At 44.1% G+C, this 21,579-nt stretch overlaps 1 protein-coding gene across 3 annotated transcripts in view; it reads right to left on the bottom strand.

The window, feature by feature from the left end:
• cbfa2t2 (CBFA2/RUNX1 partner transcriptional co-repressor 2) overlaps positions 1-21,086 on the bottom strand; it is a 36,116-nt gene extending 15,030 nt beyond the window's left edge. The window contains exon 1 of one of the 3 annotated variants that reach the window (XM_030091216.1): positions 21,069-21,086. Coding sequence is in view for 1 of the 3 variants with exons in the window: in XM_030091214.1 (XP_029947074.1) it covers positions 18,391-18,418 (28 nt within the window). In the remaining 2 variants the exon portion in view is untranslated. Of the gene's footprint in view, positions 1-4,897; positions 5,459-18,390; positions 18,442-21,068 lie in introns of those variants that run through there. The other 2 variants (XM_030091214.1, XM_030091215.1) reach the window with 2 other exon arrangements.
• Between the last annotated feature and the right edge of the window lie 493 nt (positions 21,087-21,579).

Genomic DNA, 21,579 nt, shown 5'->3' with positions numbered 1-21,579 from the left:
AAAACAGAGGTACATGTGACGTGACGCTGGAAGCAGAGGAGCAGACGAGGCGGAGGTCAGAAGACACTGTCCATGTGTAGACGAGGTCAGGCCGCACTGCAAAGAGTGGCTAACTGAAAAACACCGACCAAAACTGGAAGGCCAAAATCTCATTCTTCTTTATATTACAGAGTCTGGAGAGCTTCATTTATTCAGTTGAGAACCACAACCGCAACATAAAGCCTTAATTCTCTTGTGTTTCTTGTAACTGTGCGTGTAAAAACCGTATCTGGCAAAGAAAGGCGCTTGCAGTTGCATTTGGCAGCCATTACAGGCTTTATTGTCAATGGGTCAGATGAATGTGTGTAATTCAGACACACGCCTGCGTCACACGCCGCAGGGCCACGTCGCTGGAGGGGAGCGTGTGTCACCGTGGCTGTGTGTGTGTGTGTCTGTGTGTGTGTGTGTGTGTGCGCCTTGGCCCCGTTTACCAGGTGTTGGGTTTGTCATCGGCTGAGTGGAGAGAGAGGGAAAAAAAAAACACTTAGCTTTGAGGTAACAGTGACATAAACACCTGTGAAACAGCCTGCCAGGGGCACACACACACACACACACACACACACACACACACACACACACTGCACGAGTAACAACAGTGGCATAGCGAGGAAAATTCAGATCTGTCAATCATGACTCTCAAATCACAAAAGGCAGACTCTCACACCAGCTCCCCTTCTCCAGGGGTCAGTGGATTATCTGCCTATCTGGTTACAACCCTTCTCACCTCTCTGTAACTAATTGATTAGCCTACCCATCAATCATCATGAGTCGGGTGAGGCTTTAAACCCCAAATCTGCAAAACAGTCATTTAATGGAAGCATGACGACTTTAAACAGAAATAGTTTTGTACGCTTTTCTTTCCCCCCCAGTCGTAAAAATGTTTCATCAGAGCAGCCTCACACAGCGATGCATATCATTGTGTCTGTCTGGGGGATTAAGACAGCATGTCTCCTATACATCATAAAACCAGACAATCAACTTAAACTGCAGCCAGACAAAACACTGTTTTTCCTCAGCTCCACGCTAACACACACATGCACAGACACACACACACTCTGAAATAGTAAGTCACCAGTAGTCCATAAAACAAAATACAAGCTGTGGACATGAGAAAACAACACGGACATGAAGGCCGGCCTGTTTCAGACCAGGTGTCCGGGACTTTAACAGTTGACTGGTGGGCTCTGGTCCAACCAGATGTTGCCATCAACATAGAAACATGCTGGGGACAATAACAGTCTGTCTTTACCCTGATTGAGGACGTCGGTGTCGGGGTTGAGAGCTTTTGCTTCCCACTCTGGAAGCAATAAGTCTTGACCCGCAGTTGCAGCAGGAAAAGCGAACTGCATAAAAAGTAGTCGAGACGGTGGCAAGTCGAAATGACTTGCTGTGGCAATGACAATGATCCTTTGCATTTTACCAGCTGTGTTGATGATCTGTCTTTACTACATGAAAAGCTCTTGTAAAATTTCCAGAAAAGAAGAATCAGTGAAAAATTAGCACACAGATTGCTCACATGTTTGTTATAAAAAACACACGATTGGCCAGTTGTGCTGCAAAACACTATAAAAGGGAGATGAGTCGCTTCGCCCAACGAATCCATCGATACTATGGACTATACAGACTACTAATCTGTTATCCTCTGGTTTTGGTGATTGGATGAATCAAAACTGAGCAGTGCTGTGGGTATGGTCCAAGAAGTCTATAAACAGAGCTCTGTGGGCAAGCTTAGCATGAAAGACCAGAGCTCAACAAATGCTGGGAGAGACAGATAAGCAAAACAAAGAGGCCAGCTGTGCTCAAAACAATGTAAAGAATGAGACGGAGATAGGCCGTGGAGGATGAGCAAGTGTTTGTGGACGTGTGGGCAGAGGTGTGTTTTGATGAGTGTTATCGCCGCGCGCGCACATATGTTTAAGAACACTGTGAATTCTCTTCTGTAAACGTCTTGACAACATGTTTCTCAATGACAAAAGTAGGATTACACACTGCAGCTGCGACATGAAATGTTCCACAAGGAAGGTGTGAGTCTACGTGCAACTGAAGTTTCAAGTCAGAACAAATCATAAAAGGAGCAGAGTGGGGTTTTTTTTTTGTTCTTGAAACACTCTCATTTAAGTGTACACTGTCTTTGATTTAAAGAGAAGGGAATGAAAAGTGAGAGAAAAGGAGAAAATAATGACTATGACAGACAATCCATGCAGAAAGGCAACGCCACCCATTTCTCATCCACCCACACACCTAACAACACAGCACATGCTTCTTCTTTTTTGTTTTTTTTTTAGTTCTCTTGAGCATCAATTTGTGCTTTTGGGTTCAACACAGGAAAATTACAGACTTTCCAGGAAAAGCTGCACGAGTTTAAATGCATTCTGTTGCACACATTTTTTTTACTGCAACCAACAGAAACCCGACTGTTCCTCCTGTCTTTTTGGTAAAGCACTGGAAAACTAAGCACAGAGGCTCCATTGCATCATATTTGTGATATTAAATATGAAATGACTCAGTGTTATGTGAGAAGGGAGCTAATGCCACTGAGCAATAACACAATTTGCTCCACACCCAAACACTGCGAGCCTTTTCTTTGCAGTGGGATGATGGTATTGACTCTGATCTGTGTACGTACTCTTATCAACCACTAAATACAAAAGTCTCATTTTACACAGGCGTTCAATCTTGATTGAAAACTATAAAACTTGAATTGCAGATGACTGAGAAATTCAATGGAGGTAATTTCACACCCTTTTAAGCACGTGTGGACACTTCCTTTCAGGTCGGCCCAGTTCAGTAAATAGAGGACTTGTACTGGGTCACTGACCGGGTCTCTCATTCTAGGAAAGGGTCGGTCAACTCATGGAAGAGACCTCTGACTCCTGCACTCAGCACAAGGAGGGAGGCGACAATGTCAGCGTGGTTGCATCAGCGAGGATGACGGGAGTGCAGGTGCTCTTTGACACCGAGACAGCCCTCAGTACTCCCCGTTTCACACAGATATCATCATTTACACAGTCAGGAGAGATTTCCCCATGATGAAACAATCATCCAGTGCGGTGACTGGGTGGCTTCCGTTGAATAAATGAGCGAACCCTTTCATGTCCACGCACACACAAACATACAGGCCGGCACTCACATTCAAACGGCACAACCTCTAACTGAACCCCCGGGGCCAGATATCACAGCCCCTCACCACTGGAACTAATAGAGCATTTCCTGCAGCGAAAACTCTCGGAGCAGCTGCTCTTTTCTGCGCGTATATGTGCGTGCTGAAATAGGGGGTATTCTGCAGATGAATTCTTCAGATAATAACGTGCTGAGCGAGGGTCATGGTGGTCCGTTTCTCTATCTATTACAACACTTTCAGCAGAGAAACTCCCAGCTGTGTTTGAGGTCAGGAGGAAAGGGGGGGAAAAAAAGCGGCTGTGCACCATAAGACAAGCAACCTTGTAGTTCAGCAGACACAATGTCTGCAAGACACCTGGTGCACACATGGACACACACTCACTTCCTCAGAGTCAAACATATACTTATCAAGTATGTGATCAAAAACTTCAAAGCCACACAAATGAGAGACGAAAACAGCCACTGAGCATCCAGATTTGAAAGGATGTTAAATTAAAGCTCTAAATAAAATAACTGGCACTGCTTTCTGCACAGAGAGCCATGCGAAAACACAGACCCGCACAGAGAGACACAGCACAGCGCAGGTTGTCAGGAGTGTGACAGAGTCCAGCAGACCAGACAGGGGTCTCTGGTCTGAGTCTGCAGCCGACAGTCAGTCGCTCCTATCTCCCTGATGGACCGGTCTGGGCTGTCGTGACACTGGCCAGGTCTCCCTGTCTTTTCTCACACGCCTCCTCCCTCCACATCATTCTCAGGCACACAAACAGCAACACAAATCCCATGCAGGCTACTATAGATGGCAACGAAATGTGGAGCAGCACGGCGGCGTGACCTTTGCACCGGGATCCACACTCTCCCTGATGTCAGTGTGTAACATGTAGGCACAGCATGAAAGACAGACACAGCAGTTTCCCTCCTCTCCCCATATGTCTGGGATACTGTACAACAGATGCACGCGTCTTCTTTACCTAGTTTCTTCTGCTCTGTTTGCCATGTGGAAAAACTGATTACTATCTGAGTAAATGACAGCTGAGCGAGGTGGACCTTTTTTGAACACAAAACGAGTCAGACCGCAAGGTTTTCTTTTATCTTTATGAGGTCTCTGTTATTTTCTGTTTGTGCAGTATAGGGAGTGAAAGGGGAAAAACCTTCCCGTATTCGATTAAACTTTGATTCTGCTGCCATTTGAAGAATGACTGAGACGCATTAGAGAAGTTACAGAATGGTACATGTCGCAATAATGACTGTATTATCCTGTAAAAACACTTGAACGCTCGTGGTGTTCCTGCATGCTGCAATGACACGTGGATGAACTGGAAGCACTGACCAATCAAAGAAATATAAAATGTAAATCAGCAAAACTACCCAAGTTGCAGTTGCTCTGAGAAATTCTCCATTCATCACTGAACAGCTTGAAATAAAAACATGCATCACTGAATAAATGAATTGCTTAAACAGCAATTAGTGCTGTGCCCATATGGCAGCAGAAGTTTCCTGCGCACAGGTAAAGCAAGCTACCTGAGTCAGAAAGGATGAAGAGATAAAGAGTAAAGGATGAACCACCATCTGTACAGCACGAGAGCAGCTCTGAGAATTAAGATGGGACACACACACACATACACTGTGTACATGAAGTGCACTGTTTGCCAAAATAAACACACTCGCTCACTCGCAGAGATAAATGAGAACTATTCACCAAAAATACACAGGGAAAAGGCAAAACGCTTCGCTCTCCTACCTCCTCTCTAGTAGAGTCCACTCTTCAGTCCTTCCAGAGAGTCAGTTGCAGTGGCCAGGGTTTTTCGGTTTCCTTGATTTTTGTCCTTTTCTTTGACTCCTCGCCTTCATATGTCAGGCATGTGTTTGCATTCCCACATATGTGAGCTCCAGTGTGGCGAAGGCCAGAGCCAGAGACACAGATGGCACCCAGATGGAGACAGATAACCGAGCAGCAGACCAACAAACGCTGCACTACGCACTCACACACACTCTCGCTTACTTTCCTTCTGTCTTTGTTGTGCTGGGTACGCTCACGTGAAGCTCTGTCTCTGCCGATCGCTCTCAGTATCTCTCAGGTTGTCTTGCCTCTGCTGCCGTACTGAAACGCTCCCTCTGGGCTTCTCTCATTGAGTTTGCGTCCTCTCTCACGCTTGCTCTCTCAAGCTCTGAGCTTCCCACCCTCCCCGTCTCTCTCTCTCTCTTTCGGTTCAGGCTCCTCCTCTATTTTCCCACACACCGTCCTCCTCTCTGCTTTCATGGGCCGAGGGCTCCGGCAACGTCACAGGCCCCCCCTCCTCCCAGGACCCACCCCACCACCACCACCACCACCACCAATCTTTTTCTTTTTTTTTTTGAAACCCTCATGGATCCCAGCCAATCATCCACTGCTGACTGGCCCTATTCAACCTGCATTCACCGGCGATGGACCCTGCAATTAACATAACTAATTGCTTTGGCACCTAAAGGCTAAACAAGAAGCTGTGCCAAAGCGGGGGGAGACACAAAAGTGTGTGTGCATCTGCATGTATGTGTATGAGTGTCCCCTCTCCTTCCACCCTCCCCTCCCCTCGCCGGGCCCCCCTCAAGAGAAGTGGGGATCTCCCTTCAGAATGTTTTTATACAGACCACCCCCTCCTCCCTCCCCCTTTTCAGGGGTCTTTCACTGAAGCCCTCTTTTGTCTCAGCACCTTAATGTGGCCGGCTCGGCGCTGCTTTGCCAGCCAGCCCCATTGCTGGGACACTTGAGGAGCTTGAATGAGTTATTCTTCTTCTCTCTTCTGCCCTCTTATCCTCCGCGCCGCGTCTTCACTGAGTTAAACTTAAATCACCGTCTGATTTATGCCCGGCCCGAGACAATGCAGGTGAAGGTAATGGTGCCCGCCTGCGACGGGGCGAGTCCGCACGCTTAATTCACTTCGCTGCTCAAGTTTACTTGAGGAGAGCGCAGAGGATGGTGCTGTGTTCAGTCTGAGCTTGGGGTAAATAAGACATTAATCTGGTTTTAGTTAGAGACTAACAATTGGAAGAACATGATCAACATGTGAGGATCCACAGACACTTGGCTTTGTAAACAAACATGCAAATGATGTCAGATGAAGTTCATTGGGAGAAGGTGCAGCTCATTTCCCCGCTCTGATACATGACTGGCAAAACACATCTGAACAGCAAAACATTTGGTGTGATCCAAAAACACAGGTGAAATTTGCCTGTTTTTTAATAAGCGTGGTTGAAACCCATACTGATACGACGTGTAGTTGTTTATGGAAAATCACAAAACGGTTCGTTGCTTGGTTTTGCATTGCCAAAGCTACTACATTTGACTGAACATAACAAGCCCTACTTCCCCTCCTCTCCTCCCATTGGCCTCCTCGCATCAACTCTATTCAGGGTGCATCTGGTCAGTCAGCAGGCTCGCATGCAGGACCAGGTGGTAGTGAGTGAGGGGAAGGAGGGGAGGGACTGAAAGGATGGAGAGATGATGAAGGCCAAACATCTGAAGCTGCACATCACGGACAACATATGACTGCACCGCATAGTGTTTGGTGAGCCAAACGTGGCTGGCAATGGCAGCATCTTAGAAGTACAGTCCTTTTACATGAAACATGTCCCCACTGATCCAGATGATGGAGTGGTACATGCACACTCTGGAGAAACACTGTTACAGTCTGAAGAAAAAAGGCGAACAGCACAAGCAGCACTCTGGGACACTGTTATTGTTGTTGATCTGCTTGCACATGCAGAGAAAAACTATTTACTGGAACATGTAGTGCACATACTTGTTCTCTGTTCCATTTAGAAAATACTGCACTCTCAAAACTGTTTTCAGAGAGTCCAAAAACCAATGCTGAAACAGCTAAATGTGAAAAAGGTTGGACATTTCCACTTTAAAATAGCATATAAACAGTGTGTGAAACTATTCAAGTTTTCATGCTTCAACTAGCCTGACTTGTGAGTGAAATACACCGTCCCCTGTTTCATTAGTGTGGAGACAGTTCGCAGACACGGCAGTGCTGGCAGTGCTTTTTGGCGTTCGAAGTTAAACCCAGCTAACCTTGGCCGATTAAAACAAAAAAGCACTCATTGCCTGCAGATTACGTGAAGTTCAACTTTACTGCGGTACGACCTCGTGTTGACACCCCTGTGTGTCGACAGTCTGGCCCCAGTTAAGTGAATGAAAGAGCCTTTTTTTTATCAAGATGGGTGAAGTGGGCTTGAATTTGGCCTTATAAATTGTAGTGCAGCGTTTGGGTGTCTGCTCGGCCTTTAATCTGTCACTCCTACTGTGTCCTCTTTCAGTGTCTCACCCGCAGCTACAGCTACATACCAGCACAGCTGTTGAAATGGAGCCCTGTTCTGGGTCTCTGCCTTTGAAGGACATGTGAGCTGCTGCTCGTCATTGTTTGGGAGGATTATACCGGAAGGAGTCATTTGCATAAAAACTGCACTGGCCTTCAGTTTGAGAGCCTCTCCTCCCCAAAGAGTCCTGAATAACGAGAGTGAGCAGCAGTAATATGTTGTGTTATAACTTTGTCATAGGAAGTTATGCTTTTCATGCTGCATGTATGCATACTGTACGATTTGCTGCAGCGGTTCCAGTGTTGCACAGCTGTTTGGGATTGTGTGTGCGTGTATGTGCGTGTGCGTGTGTGTGTGTGTGTGTGTGTGTGTGTGTGTGTGTGTGTGTGACACAAGGAGAGAGTATGCAGCATCTGTTTCTGTTCACACGCTCTGGAGCCAAACTTCCACTTTTAGAAAAAGTAAACAGCATTTTTTTTAAGGAAAGCACCAAAAAAGGCAGAGAAGCAGAGGAAATTCAGCTTTCTTTCTTTTTTTACATTAGTCACTGAGAAACTGAGATCTGGATCTTTGAAATCTGACCAACTCTCTTCTTGAGTGTGTATACATCCAGAACCACCAAAAAACTAAGAAATAAAATACAAGAAAGTGGAGAGTATTGCGTCTTTTATTTATAAAGGTTTTCTCACTCCATCATGGATTAAAAGCATATTTGAGAAAACAAGTAACTACATCTATTCAGATTCTGCAGGGTTCACACTCATGCATATGAGCCTCAAACAAAACAGTTGTTTTTTTAATGCAGTATCATCTTGACAATGGATGCTAATGCAGTCAGTCTATACTCACTCGAATAACTGAAGCAGTGATGTGCTGAAAATATAACCGCCAATAGGGATACAGCTGAGGTAAAAAATGTGGTTCTGTGTCGATACAGCTAAAGAAAAAAAAACAACCCATCATTTTGGTAGTTTCTAGTTTGCCCAAACACTTGTTCATATTCTAATTTGTTTGTGTTTTATGATCTCTTATGTGAAATGAGAGCCACCTTCAAAACAATCTGTGTCAGTGCTGATCCATCTGATTTTCCCGAATACATACATGATGAAGATAAATGTGCACTGCAAGGAAATATAATTCATTGTGAATGTGTATATTGATATTGCATTATATCACCTGGCCATAGTTTACCATGGAGACAATTACTGCAAATAAATGACAATTTAAAAAAAAACCTAAAACCCTATGTATATTCCTGTGTGTTGAAACAAACGTATTAGTTGGGATGCAACCGCAGCTCCTCTGTGCATGTAAACGTTCCGACTGAGAAACAAGGTCACTTGGCCAGCAGGCCTCCTGAGTGCAGCTCGGCACTGAAATAACCTCTCGAGCAGACAATGGGCTGGAAATACATTCAATTTTAAAAGGCAACACGAGTCGCACATGGCGAGAGCATTTAGTTGTCAGCACAACGAAGACTTTAAAATTGTAACTTGAGTGAAGGGATTTCACAAAAAAGCTGCTGCCAAATAAGTGTGAATTGATGACAAAGATCCTTAAAAGACGAGCGTGCCGCTTTGTTTTGTTTCCCAGACACAGCTTCTTACGAGCAGAAGCTTTCCAGCTTCTCACTGTGTTAAGTTTTGGCGTTTGTGAGCGCATGGGATGCATGTGTTATGTGAATGCGGTTTTATCAGTTATTAAGCTCCTCTCTCGTCATAGCGCTTGGAGGTCTGCCAAAACAAGTTGATCTCTGGCCAAACTCCCACCAACCTCAAATTTGTTGGCCAGGATGTCTCTATAGGGTCCTGACACCACCAGAGCTAACACAAATAAAGACAGGCTTGCTTTGTGTGTAAGCCTAAGGAAGGCTTCCCTACACCGCAGCTCAAGTTACAGCAAACCGCAAAGACAAATGACAGTCACAACTGCAACCATGCATGTATGTATGTATGTATGCACAGAACTTGGAAGTGACAAAAATGTAAAAGTTTAATTAAAAAAAAAAAAACAAAACAAAACTTATCATGTATTGGTAACTTCAAATGCATCATAAAAGTGCAGTGTTCTAAAAGTGCAGGAAACATCACTGCTTACAGCTTGTCTTTGGCTTTGATCACCAGTAAATCCTATAAATGATTACCAATAAAACCCATAACATCACTGGACTGTGTCTGGGCCCGTTCATTCACATACCCAGCATCCTCTATTTCTGCCTCTGTCTGCCCATCTGATAAAAATTCCAGATAATTATTCATTTTGTTGCTATTTTTCCCACCAACCCTCATTACGGCTCCCCCCTCTTCTCTGTCAACCCATCTTACCAGCAGGGTCCCCCCCCCCTCCCCGCCACTCTCCTTCCCCTCTCTGAGTCCATCTGATCAGTTTTCAGACTCCCGATGTTCACTAATCTGATGCAGCCATAGATTTCGCTGGCTGATTTTACAATGCCACATTTTCCATTACAGCTTCCCCTTGCACATTTATCTAGGAAGGACACGTCACTTTCCAGCTCCATGTCTGTCTGGTGGACCGTTTACTGTTAAAACAAGCGCAATTCGCGATCAAATAAGATGTTTCTCGGTAGTAATCCAAGAAAAGTGAGGGTTATTTTCTCTCTGTCTGCAGGGTAAGATAAATGATAGGTGATGCAATCAGAAACCAGAAAGATAAAACCCTCTTTACTGTATTTGCTTGTTCTCAACCTTCAAATATAAAAAGACTGATGGATGGTGAGACTCCCAAAACATGTTACCTATTCTTATTTTGTAAAAACAGTTTGACAAATTTAAACGCATGGCAGAATATGCAAATAACACCCTCATCATGTTAGTGGTTATTCTGCTTTAACCATTTGGATGGATGGATATTTCAAGTTCCTCTCGAATAAACCATAATCAACTTTTGGGCAGTGATGCCTTAATATTGTCAAACTTTACTACTCTTGCAAACCTGATATTTTATCACATTGCTGCATTTATTAAGTACATAAAAGTGTTAAGTGAATAGGTATGAATATTATTCACTTCCTTCTTGCGACATTCAAGTTTGTACCCTTATATATCCCAAGTCAGAGTCCAGGTACGGCCTTTCTGTGCAGGGTTTGCATGCTGTCCCAGTGTGTTTTTGGGTTTTCTCTTGGTACTGAGAGTAAATAGTTGCACCAAACTTGACTGTGTATGTATTGGTCTTGTGATGGAACAGCAAGCAGCAGCAGCTGAATTTGCCTCAGCTCAGTCATTCTGATTAAGTTTGTCAGTGAAGACCCAGAAGGTACCGAAAATCAGCTTCTATATCTAGAAGCTCTCTGGTTCAACTCCTCCACTGGGTCACTGTGCTGAAACCCATCATCTCAGGCTGTGCCAGGTAGGATCTCAGTGGAAAACTTGTGCCAATGTCAACCATGTCGCGCACACATTTGTTCAGCCAAAACACCGAATTCAGTAAATTCAACAATGTAAAAAAAAGAAATTCCATACAAAGCACAAATTTTAAATAGGAACTAAAAAATAAATGAAAAATAATGTTGAGCAGCTCTGCTCTGACTTTTCTGAAGCACTTTGATGAAGCTGAAATATTTAAAATGACGTATGTGCGCCGACATAGGAGGACCAGAGAGCTTTTCTTATCGAAGAGTGATAAAACACCACATCAAAGCCTGAACTCCACACTAAAGATGCATGAATGAAGCAGTGCGGTACGATTACATTTCCAAAGCAATGTTTCAGTTCTGCCACCTGCTGAATTCATCTGGATCATTCTGTCGCTCCATTTATTCCAAATTAAAAGTAGCAGCCGAAGCCGCTTGCAGCATTTGTGTTTCAACTTCACCTTAAACCCGTCCCCATCTGTCCTTCCGTTCAGAGACAACAGTGTCTTCTGTTTCAGCAATCCAAATATCACCCATAACAAACCAGTCCTGAATTTTCTTCTTCCCCCTCCTTTCTCCTATTTTCTGTGTCTCATACTCTCTCTCTCTCGCTCTCTCTCTCTCTCTCTCTCTTCTCCTCCACTCGGTGCCGATGAAAGGCAGGCATTGAGCCGGCAGTGGCATTCCAAAACCTCAGGCCTCGGCTCCAGTGTGTCTGGCTATTCAACACTGCTGGGAGCCATTAGTTTAAGTAAGGCCTGACCCGCCTACTCACCCACGGAAAACCATCAGATCTCCTATTACACTCCACACACAGAGGGGAGACACTCGGCTCTTCTCCGTGTATGTGTGTGTGTGTGTGTGTGTGTGCAAAACAAGACAGAGACAAATAGAGATGAGTAAATAATAAAACGGTGGCCGTAAAGAAGAGTGAGAAATGTGCGCACGGGTGTGCGTTTACGAGCAGGAGGGAAAGTGAGCGAGAAAGTGTTTGTGTGCGCAGACAGAGTGAGAGAGTGGCTGGATGTGTGCTCAAAATTTATGAGCGGTGGGTCACACGCTCACTTGGCTGCATCTTCCTAGAGTTTCCACCGGCGGAGCCAAGTTCGTAGCCCAAATGCCAAAGTCTTCTCACCAATAACTCCGCTTAAACGATATTCAACAACCGCACACTTTTCAAAGTCCCTCCCGCCGCTGCTTTTCTTTAACCGATGTACCAGGCCTCCGCTGATGGGGATATCCATCTATGGCGCTCACTGTTAAATCCTAAATGTAGCAATTGTGCTAATTGGAAAATGATAGCGTGAATCAGAGCTCGTTCTGTGTTGCCAGCTACACCCAATTGTCGGCACATAAACATGAATGGTTCTCATAAACAAGTCCATGTTTGGGAGAAGTCATGTGTAAAAAGAGAGTGTAATCACCAAAACGTGGAGGAGCCCACACACAGACGCAACGCGTACAGCGAGTGGTCTAATGTTGCACAGGATATCCCTCCCAGGAGAGCGAGCTTCCCTTCAGTGGCGCTACTGTACAGCATTATTTACGCCTTGCTGCGAAATGATTTACATTTTTGCTGTTGGTTTCAAACGAGGAAGTGATTACAGTGCTAAATCAGATGACGATGAGCATCTTTCAGCTGGTTTCTACTCTGGAAGTCACAGCAGGTTGGGATGCACAAGTTGTATTTGATTTTAGAGGAGGAATTTTGAGTTTTCTAGTCACGTTAGCCCCTTTTCCACGACCCGGCTCCCAAACAAGCTGAAGTCGAGCCGAAAATGTGACGTCAGCAGAAGGCCGGCCGCTGATTGGCCAGGGAGGAACATCACTAGAAGAGTCAGGAGAGCGGCTCGCCCATCAGCATCAACTCTGCCATTTTTTAAATCGAAAAGAGGAACAATCACGATCAGAGATGAATGTGGAGCGAAGTCACGTGAATTTTCGAAATGCATCCAAAGTGACTGCTTTCACTTCGACGCCACCATTGAAGTTTACTTTGACTGATTGATCTATCAACCTTTCGCAAAAAAAAAAAAAAAGTAACAGATTTATCGAATTTATAAAAAGGTACACTTCTTCAATTATTTGACTGAGTGTCAGGAACCAGATTTGAATCCCAGTTGCAGCAGGAAAGGCGTTTGGTGTAAAAACTAGCCCAGTGTAAGGTTCATGTTGTAATGGCTTTCTGTGGTGATCTCTAAAAAAGGAGCAGCTGGATAGACGATCTAACTGAAGAAAAAAAATTTGGTTTCTATGAATTAAAGAAGTTTATTAAAACATATTAAAGGCAAAAAATGGCTTGAAGGTCCTGAAAAAGAAAGTGGTCTGTAACGTGTCTTGCATTTGCAGACAGAAAAGCAGCATAACGTTCCAGCTCAATAAAAGATTTCTCTCAGATTTATTAAAAAAGACTGAAGGGTTTAGTCACATATACTTTTTTTTTTTTCTCTTTTACACATGTTTGACTTGGCCTGTCCTGAAAAATTAGCAACACTGTAAAAAAAAAAAAAAAAAAAAATCCCTTTTCTGTTTTCCGTATTATTATTACAATAAATGGACTTACATGCTGTGTCATGAGTCATAACAGCTCCCACTCTTGTCAATGCAATCACACTGAGCTGCTCCAACGAAACGCATACTGCTGGTGGGCTAAGAAAGCACAGGTCGTCTTTTCTAAAAAAAAAAAGCAGGCCATGACAAAACCATCTATAATTTTGTGTCCCTTGTTTTCCCTTCTTTTCCCGATGTGTGTGCAAAGTTTCCTTCAACCCGCAGCTGATCCTGCATGAAGCCTCCCGTCTCTCTCTTCTCCCCCCGGGGCTGCAGGAGCAGCTGTGTTGTTCTCTTCCCTGGCGACGGCCACACCTGTGATCTGCAGGTGGTTCATCTGGCAGCGGAGCCGCGAACACCTGGCCGGGCAGAGATAGAGCCTCCGGGCTGCGCTCCGTGTGTGTGTGTGTGAGTGTGTGTGTGTGTGTGTAATAGTTTGGGGGATTTCTGAAGGGCTCAATTAAAGCTGAGGGAAGATAACGGCTGGCTTCGCTCACACATACACCAACGCTCACATTCAGGGGCATGTGTTGGCATTTCCCAAGGTTAAGCCTCAGGGATGTTTGGACTTGTCAGTGCTGCAATAAATGTGTGTGTGTGTGTGTGCAAAGTGTAACAGAAGAACCGGGGCACGTGTGGGTATTTACAGTTTGACTTGTTCAAGTCAATTTTGTTTTTGTTTTTTTTGTATTTTTTTCATTTCAAGACATAAACTCTGGCGAACCCGGTGGTTCCTGTTTAATGTTGCGAACCGAAATCCTGCAGACATCTAACGGATTCCGGGAAGCACCTGCTTTGTTGTTTCTTTGCATGCTCACCACTAGGATGACATTTCACAACTGAACCCTGTGAGGACAAACAGGCAAAGACAACAAGCAGAGACACCAGCTGAGGACAAGAGACATAAACAATATCACCCAGAACACGACTCGCGCTGGGAGCAACTGCAGACTCGTGTGCTCGTGTGTGTGTGTGTGTGTGTGTGTGTGTGTGTGTGTGTGTGTGTGTGTGTGTGTGTGTGTGAAAACAGAGACAGCCCTTGTCTCTGACTACACAGGTCCCAGCAGGAGTGAAATCAGAGAAAGGGACAGATGAGGTGAACTTGACAAAAGTCATAAAACTCACAAGTGACACAGCGGAAGAGAAGCTCAGAAGGGATCCGGACTTTGGCTGGAATCTCCTGCGCTCACTGCACATGTTCATGTTCTTGTGTCAGATATATAAAGTGACAGTATACTGAGGTCACACATAATCTTCATTCCATTTTTTCCTCACGATAGGAGTTATTATTGTGAAGGGATTATCAGGCCAGACACTTTGCTGGATTAATCTACAGCATATGCTTTGGCTTATAGTAATAATCTCTTCGGATTTCATTGAGCAAAATGTGCAAAAATTGACAGTGTGGTTTCAGAAGATGCGATATTATGGACATGTAGTCACTGTACTGGGTCTGCAGTAAGGACTCACACACAGCTGGATGTAAGCTTTGCTCTCGTGGATGTCCGGCCAGCTGCAGCTGAACTCTGCATGGCAAGATGAATGTATGAACGGGCATGGAGAGAAGGATAAAGGCAAATAAATGGAGGCGAAAGAGGAGTGGGAACTTAAAGAATCAGAGGGAATGGAGAGAACAAAGCTGAGGCGACAAAGAAAGGATGGATGGAGGGAGGCAGAAACATGAGACAGAAACAGGAGGTGAGAAAGAAGTGCTGGAGTAACCCTGGAAGGCGTGGAGAAAAAGGGTAACCAATGCTAACTCCTCTTTGTCTGAGCCAAGTGGGAAATGATGGAAGGGGGTGAAAGGCAGAGAGTGGGAAAAGAAAGACGGGCATTATTTTTTTGTGCTTAGCCAGATCAATCTGGAGTGCCCGGGCCCTTTTGTTAGCTCCATTTAAAGCAGATGAGCGAATAAATGCCTGCGCACCGGCACAGGACCTGCATCTTAGCATCCCAATAAAGGATACATGTTTTTTCCATGATGATTTAAATTGAACACTTTAAAGAGAGGAACACACAAAAGAGGCTTTAATCCTTTTTGGACGAGCGATTCAAAAGCCATATGACAAATATGCAAAACTGCTCTCAAATCCTGTGAACCGCCTTTTTGGAATAGTCAAATGTGTCAAAGCAATGTTTACGCTACAGGGTGACACCTGAATGCAGGGGTCGTGGCGCTGGCTGGCAGTATAACAAAATGACAGTGTTAACAACACTCAGGAGCCAAGCCGAGACTTGCAATCGAGAGTGAAAAGCACAGCTGGGTTATCTTTCAGAGGCAGAAAAGTGATGTTTTGCCAGAGAGTAGAAGAGTATGGACACTCTAATACAGTCCCCCCCCGGCCCACGTCTCCTGTACGACTGGTATTTGCAGGGATTGTTATTGCCGGGTGATCCTCGGTGCACAGATCACATCTGGATCCTATCTGGCCAGCCGCTCTGCGCAGTACTGCACGGCAACAAGAAACAGCTGTGCAAAACTGGCTTCAATTAGCCTCACATTCTCCCTGACAGTTAATCCCCCTTCTGCTCTCATTCTCTCACTGTTTAGTTCCTTTAAATGTTGGGTCGCTCCTTTGTTTCAGGTTGCCACTCTGTCTGAAGTAACAGACCAGTGGAGGACAGTGCGCTGAATTGGAAACAGACGACGGAGCAGAAAGATCATAGGTCTCACGAAACTGGGGACAGGACAAATCTGATCTTTTTGTAAACATGAATTGGGAACTATCGCAAATTAACTTGAAAATATTCTCTCTTTCCATTTCTGTCATCACAGTTCAGCTCATACGCAGTGATGAAAGTTGATCATGATTCAGATTCTTGTGGTTATCGCTGGGATCCAAAGTAACTTGATAAATGTAAACTTTAAAAATATTGTGTCCCCAGTACAATCACGATCAGCAAACACTTCATTGTGATCCAGCAGTGCAGCGCGCTCTCAGTCTTGACTCAGCTAAACTGCACCGAGGACTCCAGCTCGGATCGGTCCTGCGGTAGGAAATGGGAGCCAGACTTGAGGTAAGAGCGACGATCTGATGTGCTTGATGAGCAAATCTGGAAGGTTCTGCAGTCATTGTAGCCCTGGGGCATGAGTAAAACACTAACAGGTGGCAGTGGTGGTGGAAAAGACCCACGCAGAGACCAGAGGGAGTGAGAAGGATACTGGGCTCGCAGCCTGACACACACAGGCATTCACCGAAGCACACACATTTCACAAAAACACAGCCAACCACATACATGACACATAGCGATACACAGATACACGCTTTTATATCACGCGAGATAAATGGAAAAAAATATTAAATTCTAATTATAAGGCCTGGACATGAGCGCATGCAAAGTGTCCACAGAGTCAATAAAATGTTGAAGGGCTGATTCACAAAAGATCTGCAGGCACCTCTCTCTACCTCCACTGTGGGGAAATTCTCCCACATGGCAAAACACAAAGGGCTTACGTCTGGCATCGCTAACGGCCCACTCAAGCCAAAACCAATTAAGTCCCTAATGCAAACCTGCAGGGCCCCTTTGTCGTTTATTTCCCCTTTTAATGTCAGAGGGTTGGAATCCGGCTCTATAACCCACCCCAAAGAGAAGAGGAGAAAAGGCAAAAGGGAAAATTATTGGAGGGATCCAAATTGTCCACATGTTTTCAAGTACAGCTAATTGAATCAAGGGAGAATGGAAATGATTGACTAGTGTAGCAATGTTGAGACTACATGCTCTTTAACACGTTTTCTCCCTGCTGTACATGAAGCGTCTGCGCTTTCCACAGGGACTGTTCAGCTTTCTAGACGACATAAAATAGCATCAACAGTTCAGACAATGCTTGTTGCATTGGAATTTTCTAACTTAGAATCTATCATGTTTACAGATTTTTATTACAGTACAAACTCTGCTGCTCCCTGGTGGCTGTGGTAGCTTCATCATCATCATCATCATCATCATCATCATCATCATCATCACTGTAATTGCCAGCATCACCATGCTCTTATTTGTCATTTTGTGGCATATTTGTTGTCAAGAGGAGTCAGAGCAGAGCTGAGGTCCTCAGGCCGGGTGACGCCACTCACACTGAGTGATTCTTCAACTAACCACTGTTTGAACAGCCTTTGGTCACTTATTATCACTCGAACAGTGAAAGTCCGATATGCAGTTGTGTTTCCGACATCGTTTTGAACATAACTCTACCCACAAGAGCCACTTTAAGCAGGTAGTCCAGGGGTATTCAGTCACACCTCAGTCAAGCCCCGGGCCCTCCTGACTCCCTGTACATCACAGGACTGCACTATTGAACCCTGACGCAAAAAAATTCAAGAAAGTGCAGGCAAAGAGGGAAAAAAACCTACTCCTGGCATTGAGCAGCAGCTCCTGCCTGGTTTCACACCGCCTGGTGTTTTTGTCTTGAAAAGCTGTAAACTCCAGATGGTGGAAAGGGAGAAAAAAACTTAGCCTGGTGGATTAAGGGCTCCAAATCCTCCACTGAAAAGACACATAGACCACAAGCTGCTATTCAATCAAATGTGAGCATAATAGCTGGCTTGTGGAGGCTATATGAGGGACACTACATCCAATGGAGTGTGTGTTATGCATAGTTTATTCTCACTCTTTAATGGACCCTAATGAGCGTAAGATCTTAGCAGACAAAAGGATGACTGAGGTTTTGTTTGCTCATTATAATGATTTGATATAATCTGAAGAAACACATTCAAAGCTCTTTTTCTGAGGAGTTAGCAACCCCTCTGGGAGAAAACTCTGATCATAATAGACTGTTTTCTCTGCACATTATGCAGACACAGCCCCGTGCAGTATTGCCATTACCATCCAAAAGCATCATAAACTGTGTCTTTTAATCATGTAAAAACACAAGAATGAGCTCAAACAGGCGTGCAGTGTTTCCATTATAGCATGCAGGTGCACATCTGCAGCACACACTCAGAAATAAGCTGCATGTCAGTCCCATGTGATCATGAACGATTACACTGCACAAAGAAGAAACGGTGAAAATCTTTACTTACGGGTTGAAAAACTCGGAATTCCGACCATTCCCTCCGTGATTTGGACTTTATTCTTCTTTATTTTTTTTTTTTTATATTAGCGATTAGCCTTCTTCACCCACCCTCCTCTTGCTCTCGATCACTCTTTGACCCGTCCTCTTAATAATGGCACACTTTTCATACCCAATCAATTAAGCAGTGAAAGAAAAGCCCGGGATCGATCCTCCTCACCGCTCGCCATCAGGTATCTTCTCTCTCACAAGGTTCTGGGTGGGCGGTGCGAGTTGTACGCATTTAACCAGAAAGCCAATAACACTCCGGTACAGGAGGGGAAACTGTGTCTCAGTAATGATTAACAATAGGACAGCGGCTCAGCTCTAATCCCCGCTGCAGACACACTTCCACCGCCTTCAGCAAAGTCCTGCGTGACCTCAACTTGTTGGTGTATTGATTTTTGTTGTGCATAACCTAAATCCATAATCCCGGAATGCCACCACAAAAAATAAAAATGATCACCGAGAGGATGAGTTGCACGTGGAGATGTTGAATATGTTAATAATCATGACCTGGATTAATTAAATAAAGCGCAGGTGAGGAGCAGAAGTTAAAGAGCATGGAGTGTGTGATTCATCTGTTGAGCCAGAATCTGGACTCCATCCAAAAAAAAAAAAAAAAAAGAAACCTCCTGCGTTATTATTCTTTACAGGGGATCATATTTGGAGGCTGCAAGCTGCACCACCCCCCCCAATGCACGCATGCACCATCATCTTTCCATCCTCCCCTCCCACAGCCACCCACATATGCCACACGCTCCTGCCCCCCCTCCCCCCTCCGGCCTCCACCCCACCCTCCACTCCTGCCAGGCTGCCACCTGCTCTCTGCAGCATGCTGCACAGCTGCTCTGCTACAATAACAAATTAAGGTCCACCGTGGCAGGCAGGAGTCATTACCTACTACTCCTGCTATAGAGAGGATCTCCGAGCCATCGGCTGCTGCCTCCTCTGTGTGTTTCCTCCCTTTATGTGCAGAGCCAAGGGGGCCGGGGGGACTCTTTAATTGTTTTGATGTGGAGCAGAGGATGGAGGGGCTGCAGTTGGGAGAAGGACACACGAGCCAGGAGTCATCACGCTGTGTCAGTCAGTGTCGGGGCACGCCACGTGCTGCTTGTGATGTTTTCATGAGACTTTGTGGGAATGAAAGCAGCAGCATCCCAATTCAGTATAATCAGATTAGGAAAACACTGAAATGATTATCTGGGCAGATGAAAAGAACGTTTCCACATCCTGAAGTTTTATTACATGTGCCTAAATGAATGAAGTTGAAATTTTTGTATTGTAATTTAGTTTTTCCTGTAGGCTTCATCAAGTATTTGAGCTCCTAGTTTGATCATGTTGCTATAATATAGACAACAGCCATCATACTGGGCTGCCTCCATCTGCATTGTTCAAATTTGTAAAAAATAACAATAATAATAATAATAATAATAATAATTGAAATGTACAGTAATGAATCTATTCATCTTCCAGGCCACTTTAACCAAATCAGGGTCAGTGCCAGTTGACTGTTAGTGAAGGCAGAGTAGATCTAGGACAGGTTTCCAGTCCATGTAGGACAACCACACACACTCACCGTCACACCTACAGGCAGTGACATGGCGCCAATTCAACACAAACACATGGCTTTTGAAATATGAGAGGAAATTGGAGTGCCAAAAGAAAACCTGTTCATACACAGGGAAAACATGCAAACTTGGTAAAGAATAAGACCCTCCAAGCTTTTGGTTTCTGACTCGAACCACAGCAGGGGTGTTCACACTGTGAGGTGTAAGTGCAAACCACTGCACTACTCTGTGCCTCAAATATAATGTTTATCTGTGGCAAAAACAAATCAACCTGGAAAATGTTTTTAAACAAAGGGAAGATTAAAAAAAAAAAATCACACAATCTGCCACAGAAAAAAGCATAAATTTAGAATGACATTGACATTTACCCATGTAATAAAACATAAATTGACACTGACATGCAAATAATTCTATTCTTGTCCCTGCTGTTGCAGTTTCAGTTGGAAATTATATTCTGTTCCCTTGTGTTGTGAGGGAAACATTCTATATTTTGGGAACAGAAGTAAGGGTTCACATCTCAAACTCCCCATCTCCCCAACTGCTGCTGATTATGAACACTGACCATGTTCTTTTGAACATATTGACAGAACAGTATTTGGTTATGGCACAAAATAAATACAACTTTGGACAGCTGATGCCAGAGGGTGGGAGTGGAGGAAGACCTTTAACTCCTCGTCTGATATCTGGTATGAGTCTCTCAAAGCCGCGAAAGACTTTGTTTTCATTTGGCTTTATGTACGCCGTCATTGGTTTAATTGTTAAATTCAACTTCTTCAACAATCCTCTAAAAAAATCATTTAAAACTTGTGATCTGAACTCTGACTTGTTAGTCAACTATCCTGTCTCTCTCGATCAAACCAACACATACATTCCCTCAACATGTGTCATTTCAGATCCAGTGTTTTAGTTTCCAGTGAGACATAGAGACTCTGCTGTTGGTCATGTCAACCATGCATATACTCTATCAGGGAAGCGTATTAAACAGAGCATAACCAAAGACAACACAGTGAAGAGGACAACACAGCTGTGAAACTTTGCATAAACTGTGATGACAGCTTATTCCTGGAAATATACAGACCTGTGCATTGTGTGAACTGAGGGTCACTTGAGGTCCTCTAGTTGTCCTTGAACAGCCCATAAAACAAACAACAACAAAAAAAAAACATGTGTATTTTCATGTATTACATGGGCTTTGCTTTAATTTTGAAAGTTGAAATCTTTTTTTATATATATATATATACACTATATACTGGTCCGTGCACCCTTATCAATCTTTACCTGTTTGTGAAAACTAAGCAGACCATTGTTATTGTCAAATGTCAGCTTATGCGTTCAAAAAATTAGAAGAAACTGAACATCAAAGGACTTCATGTACCTGAAGTCTAAGGTAAAGTTATGTGTTTACAGATTTGTGGATTCAAAGATGACAATTTAAATGACAGTTGACAGACACAGCTCATAGACAAATACTACAACTAGCAGAGCAGGAATATTACAGAAAATCAAAACTGTGGGACACAGTGCTTTTTTATTGAGAGATTTCTTTTGGGTTTTTTTTTTTTGTTTTTTTTTTTTTATCTTATTGAGTT

The sequence above is a fragment of the Salarias fasciatus genome, chromosome 5, assembly GCF_902148845.1.
Source record: "Salarias fasciatus chromosome 5, fSalaFa1.1, whole genome shotgun sequence".
Classification (NCBI taxonomy): Eukaryota; Metazoa; Chordata; class Actinopteri; order Blenniiformes; family Blenniidae; genus Salarias; species Salarias fasciatus.
The sequence above is the reverse complement of the archived record's forward strand: the minus strand, read 5'-3'. Positions and strand labels throughout refer to the sequence as shown.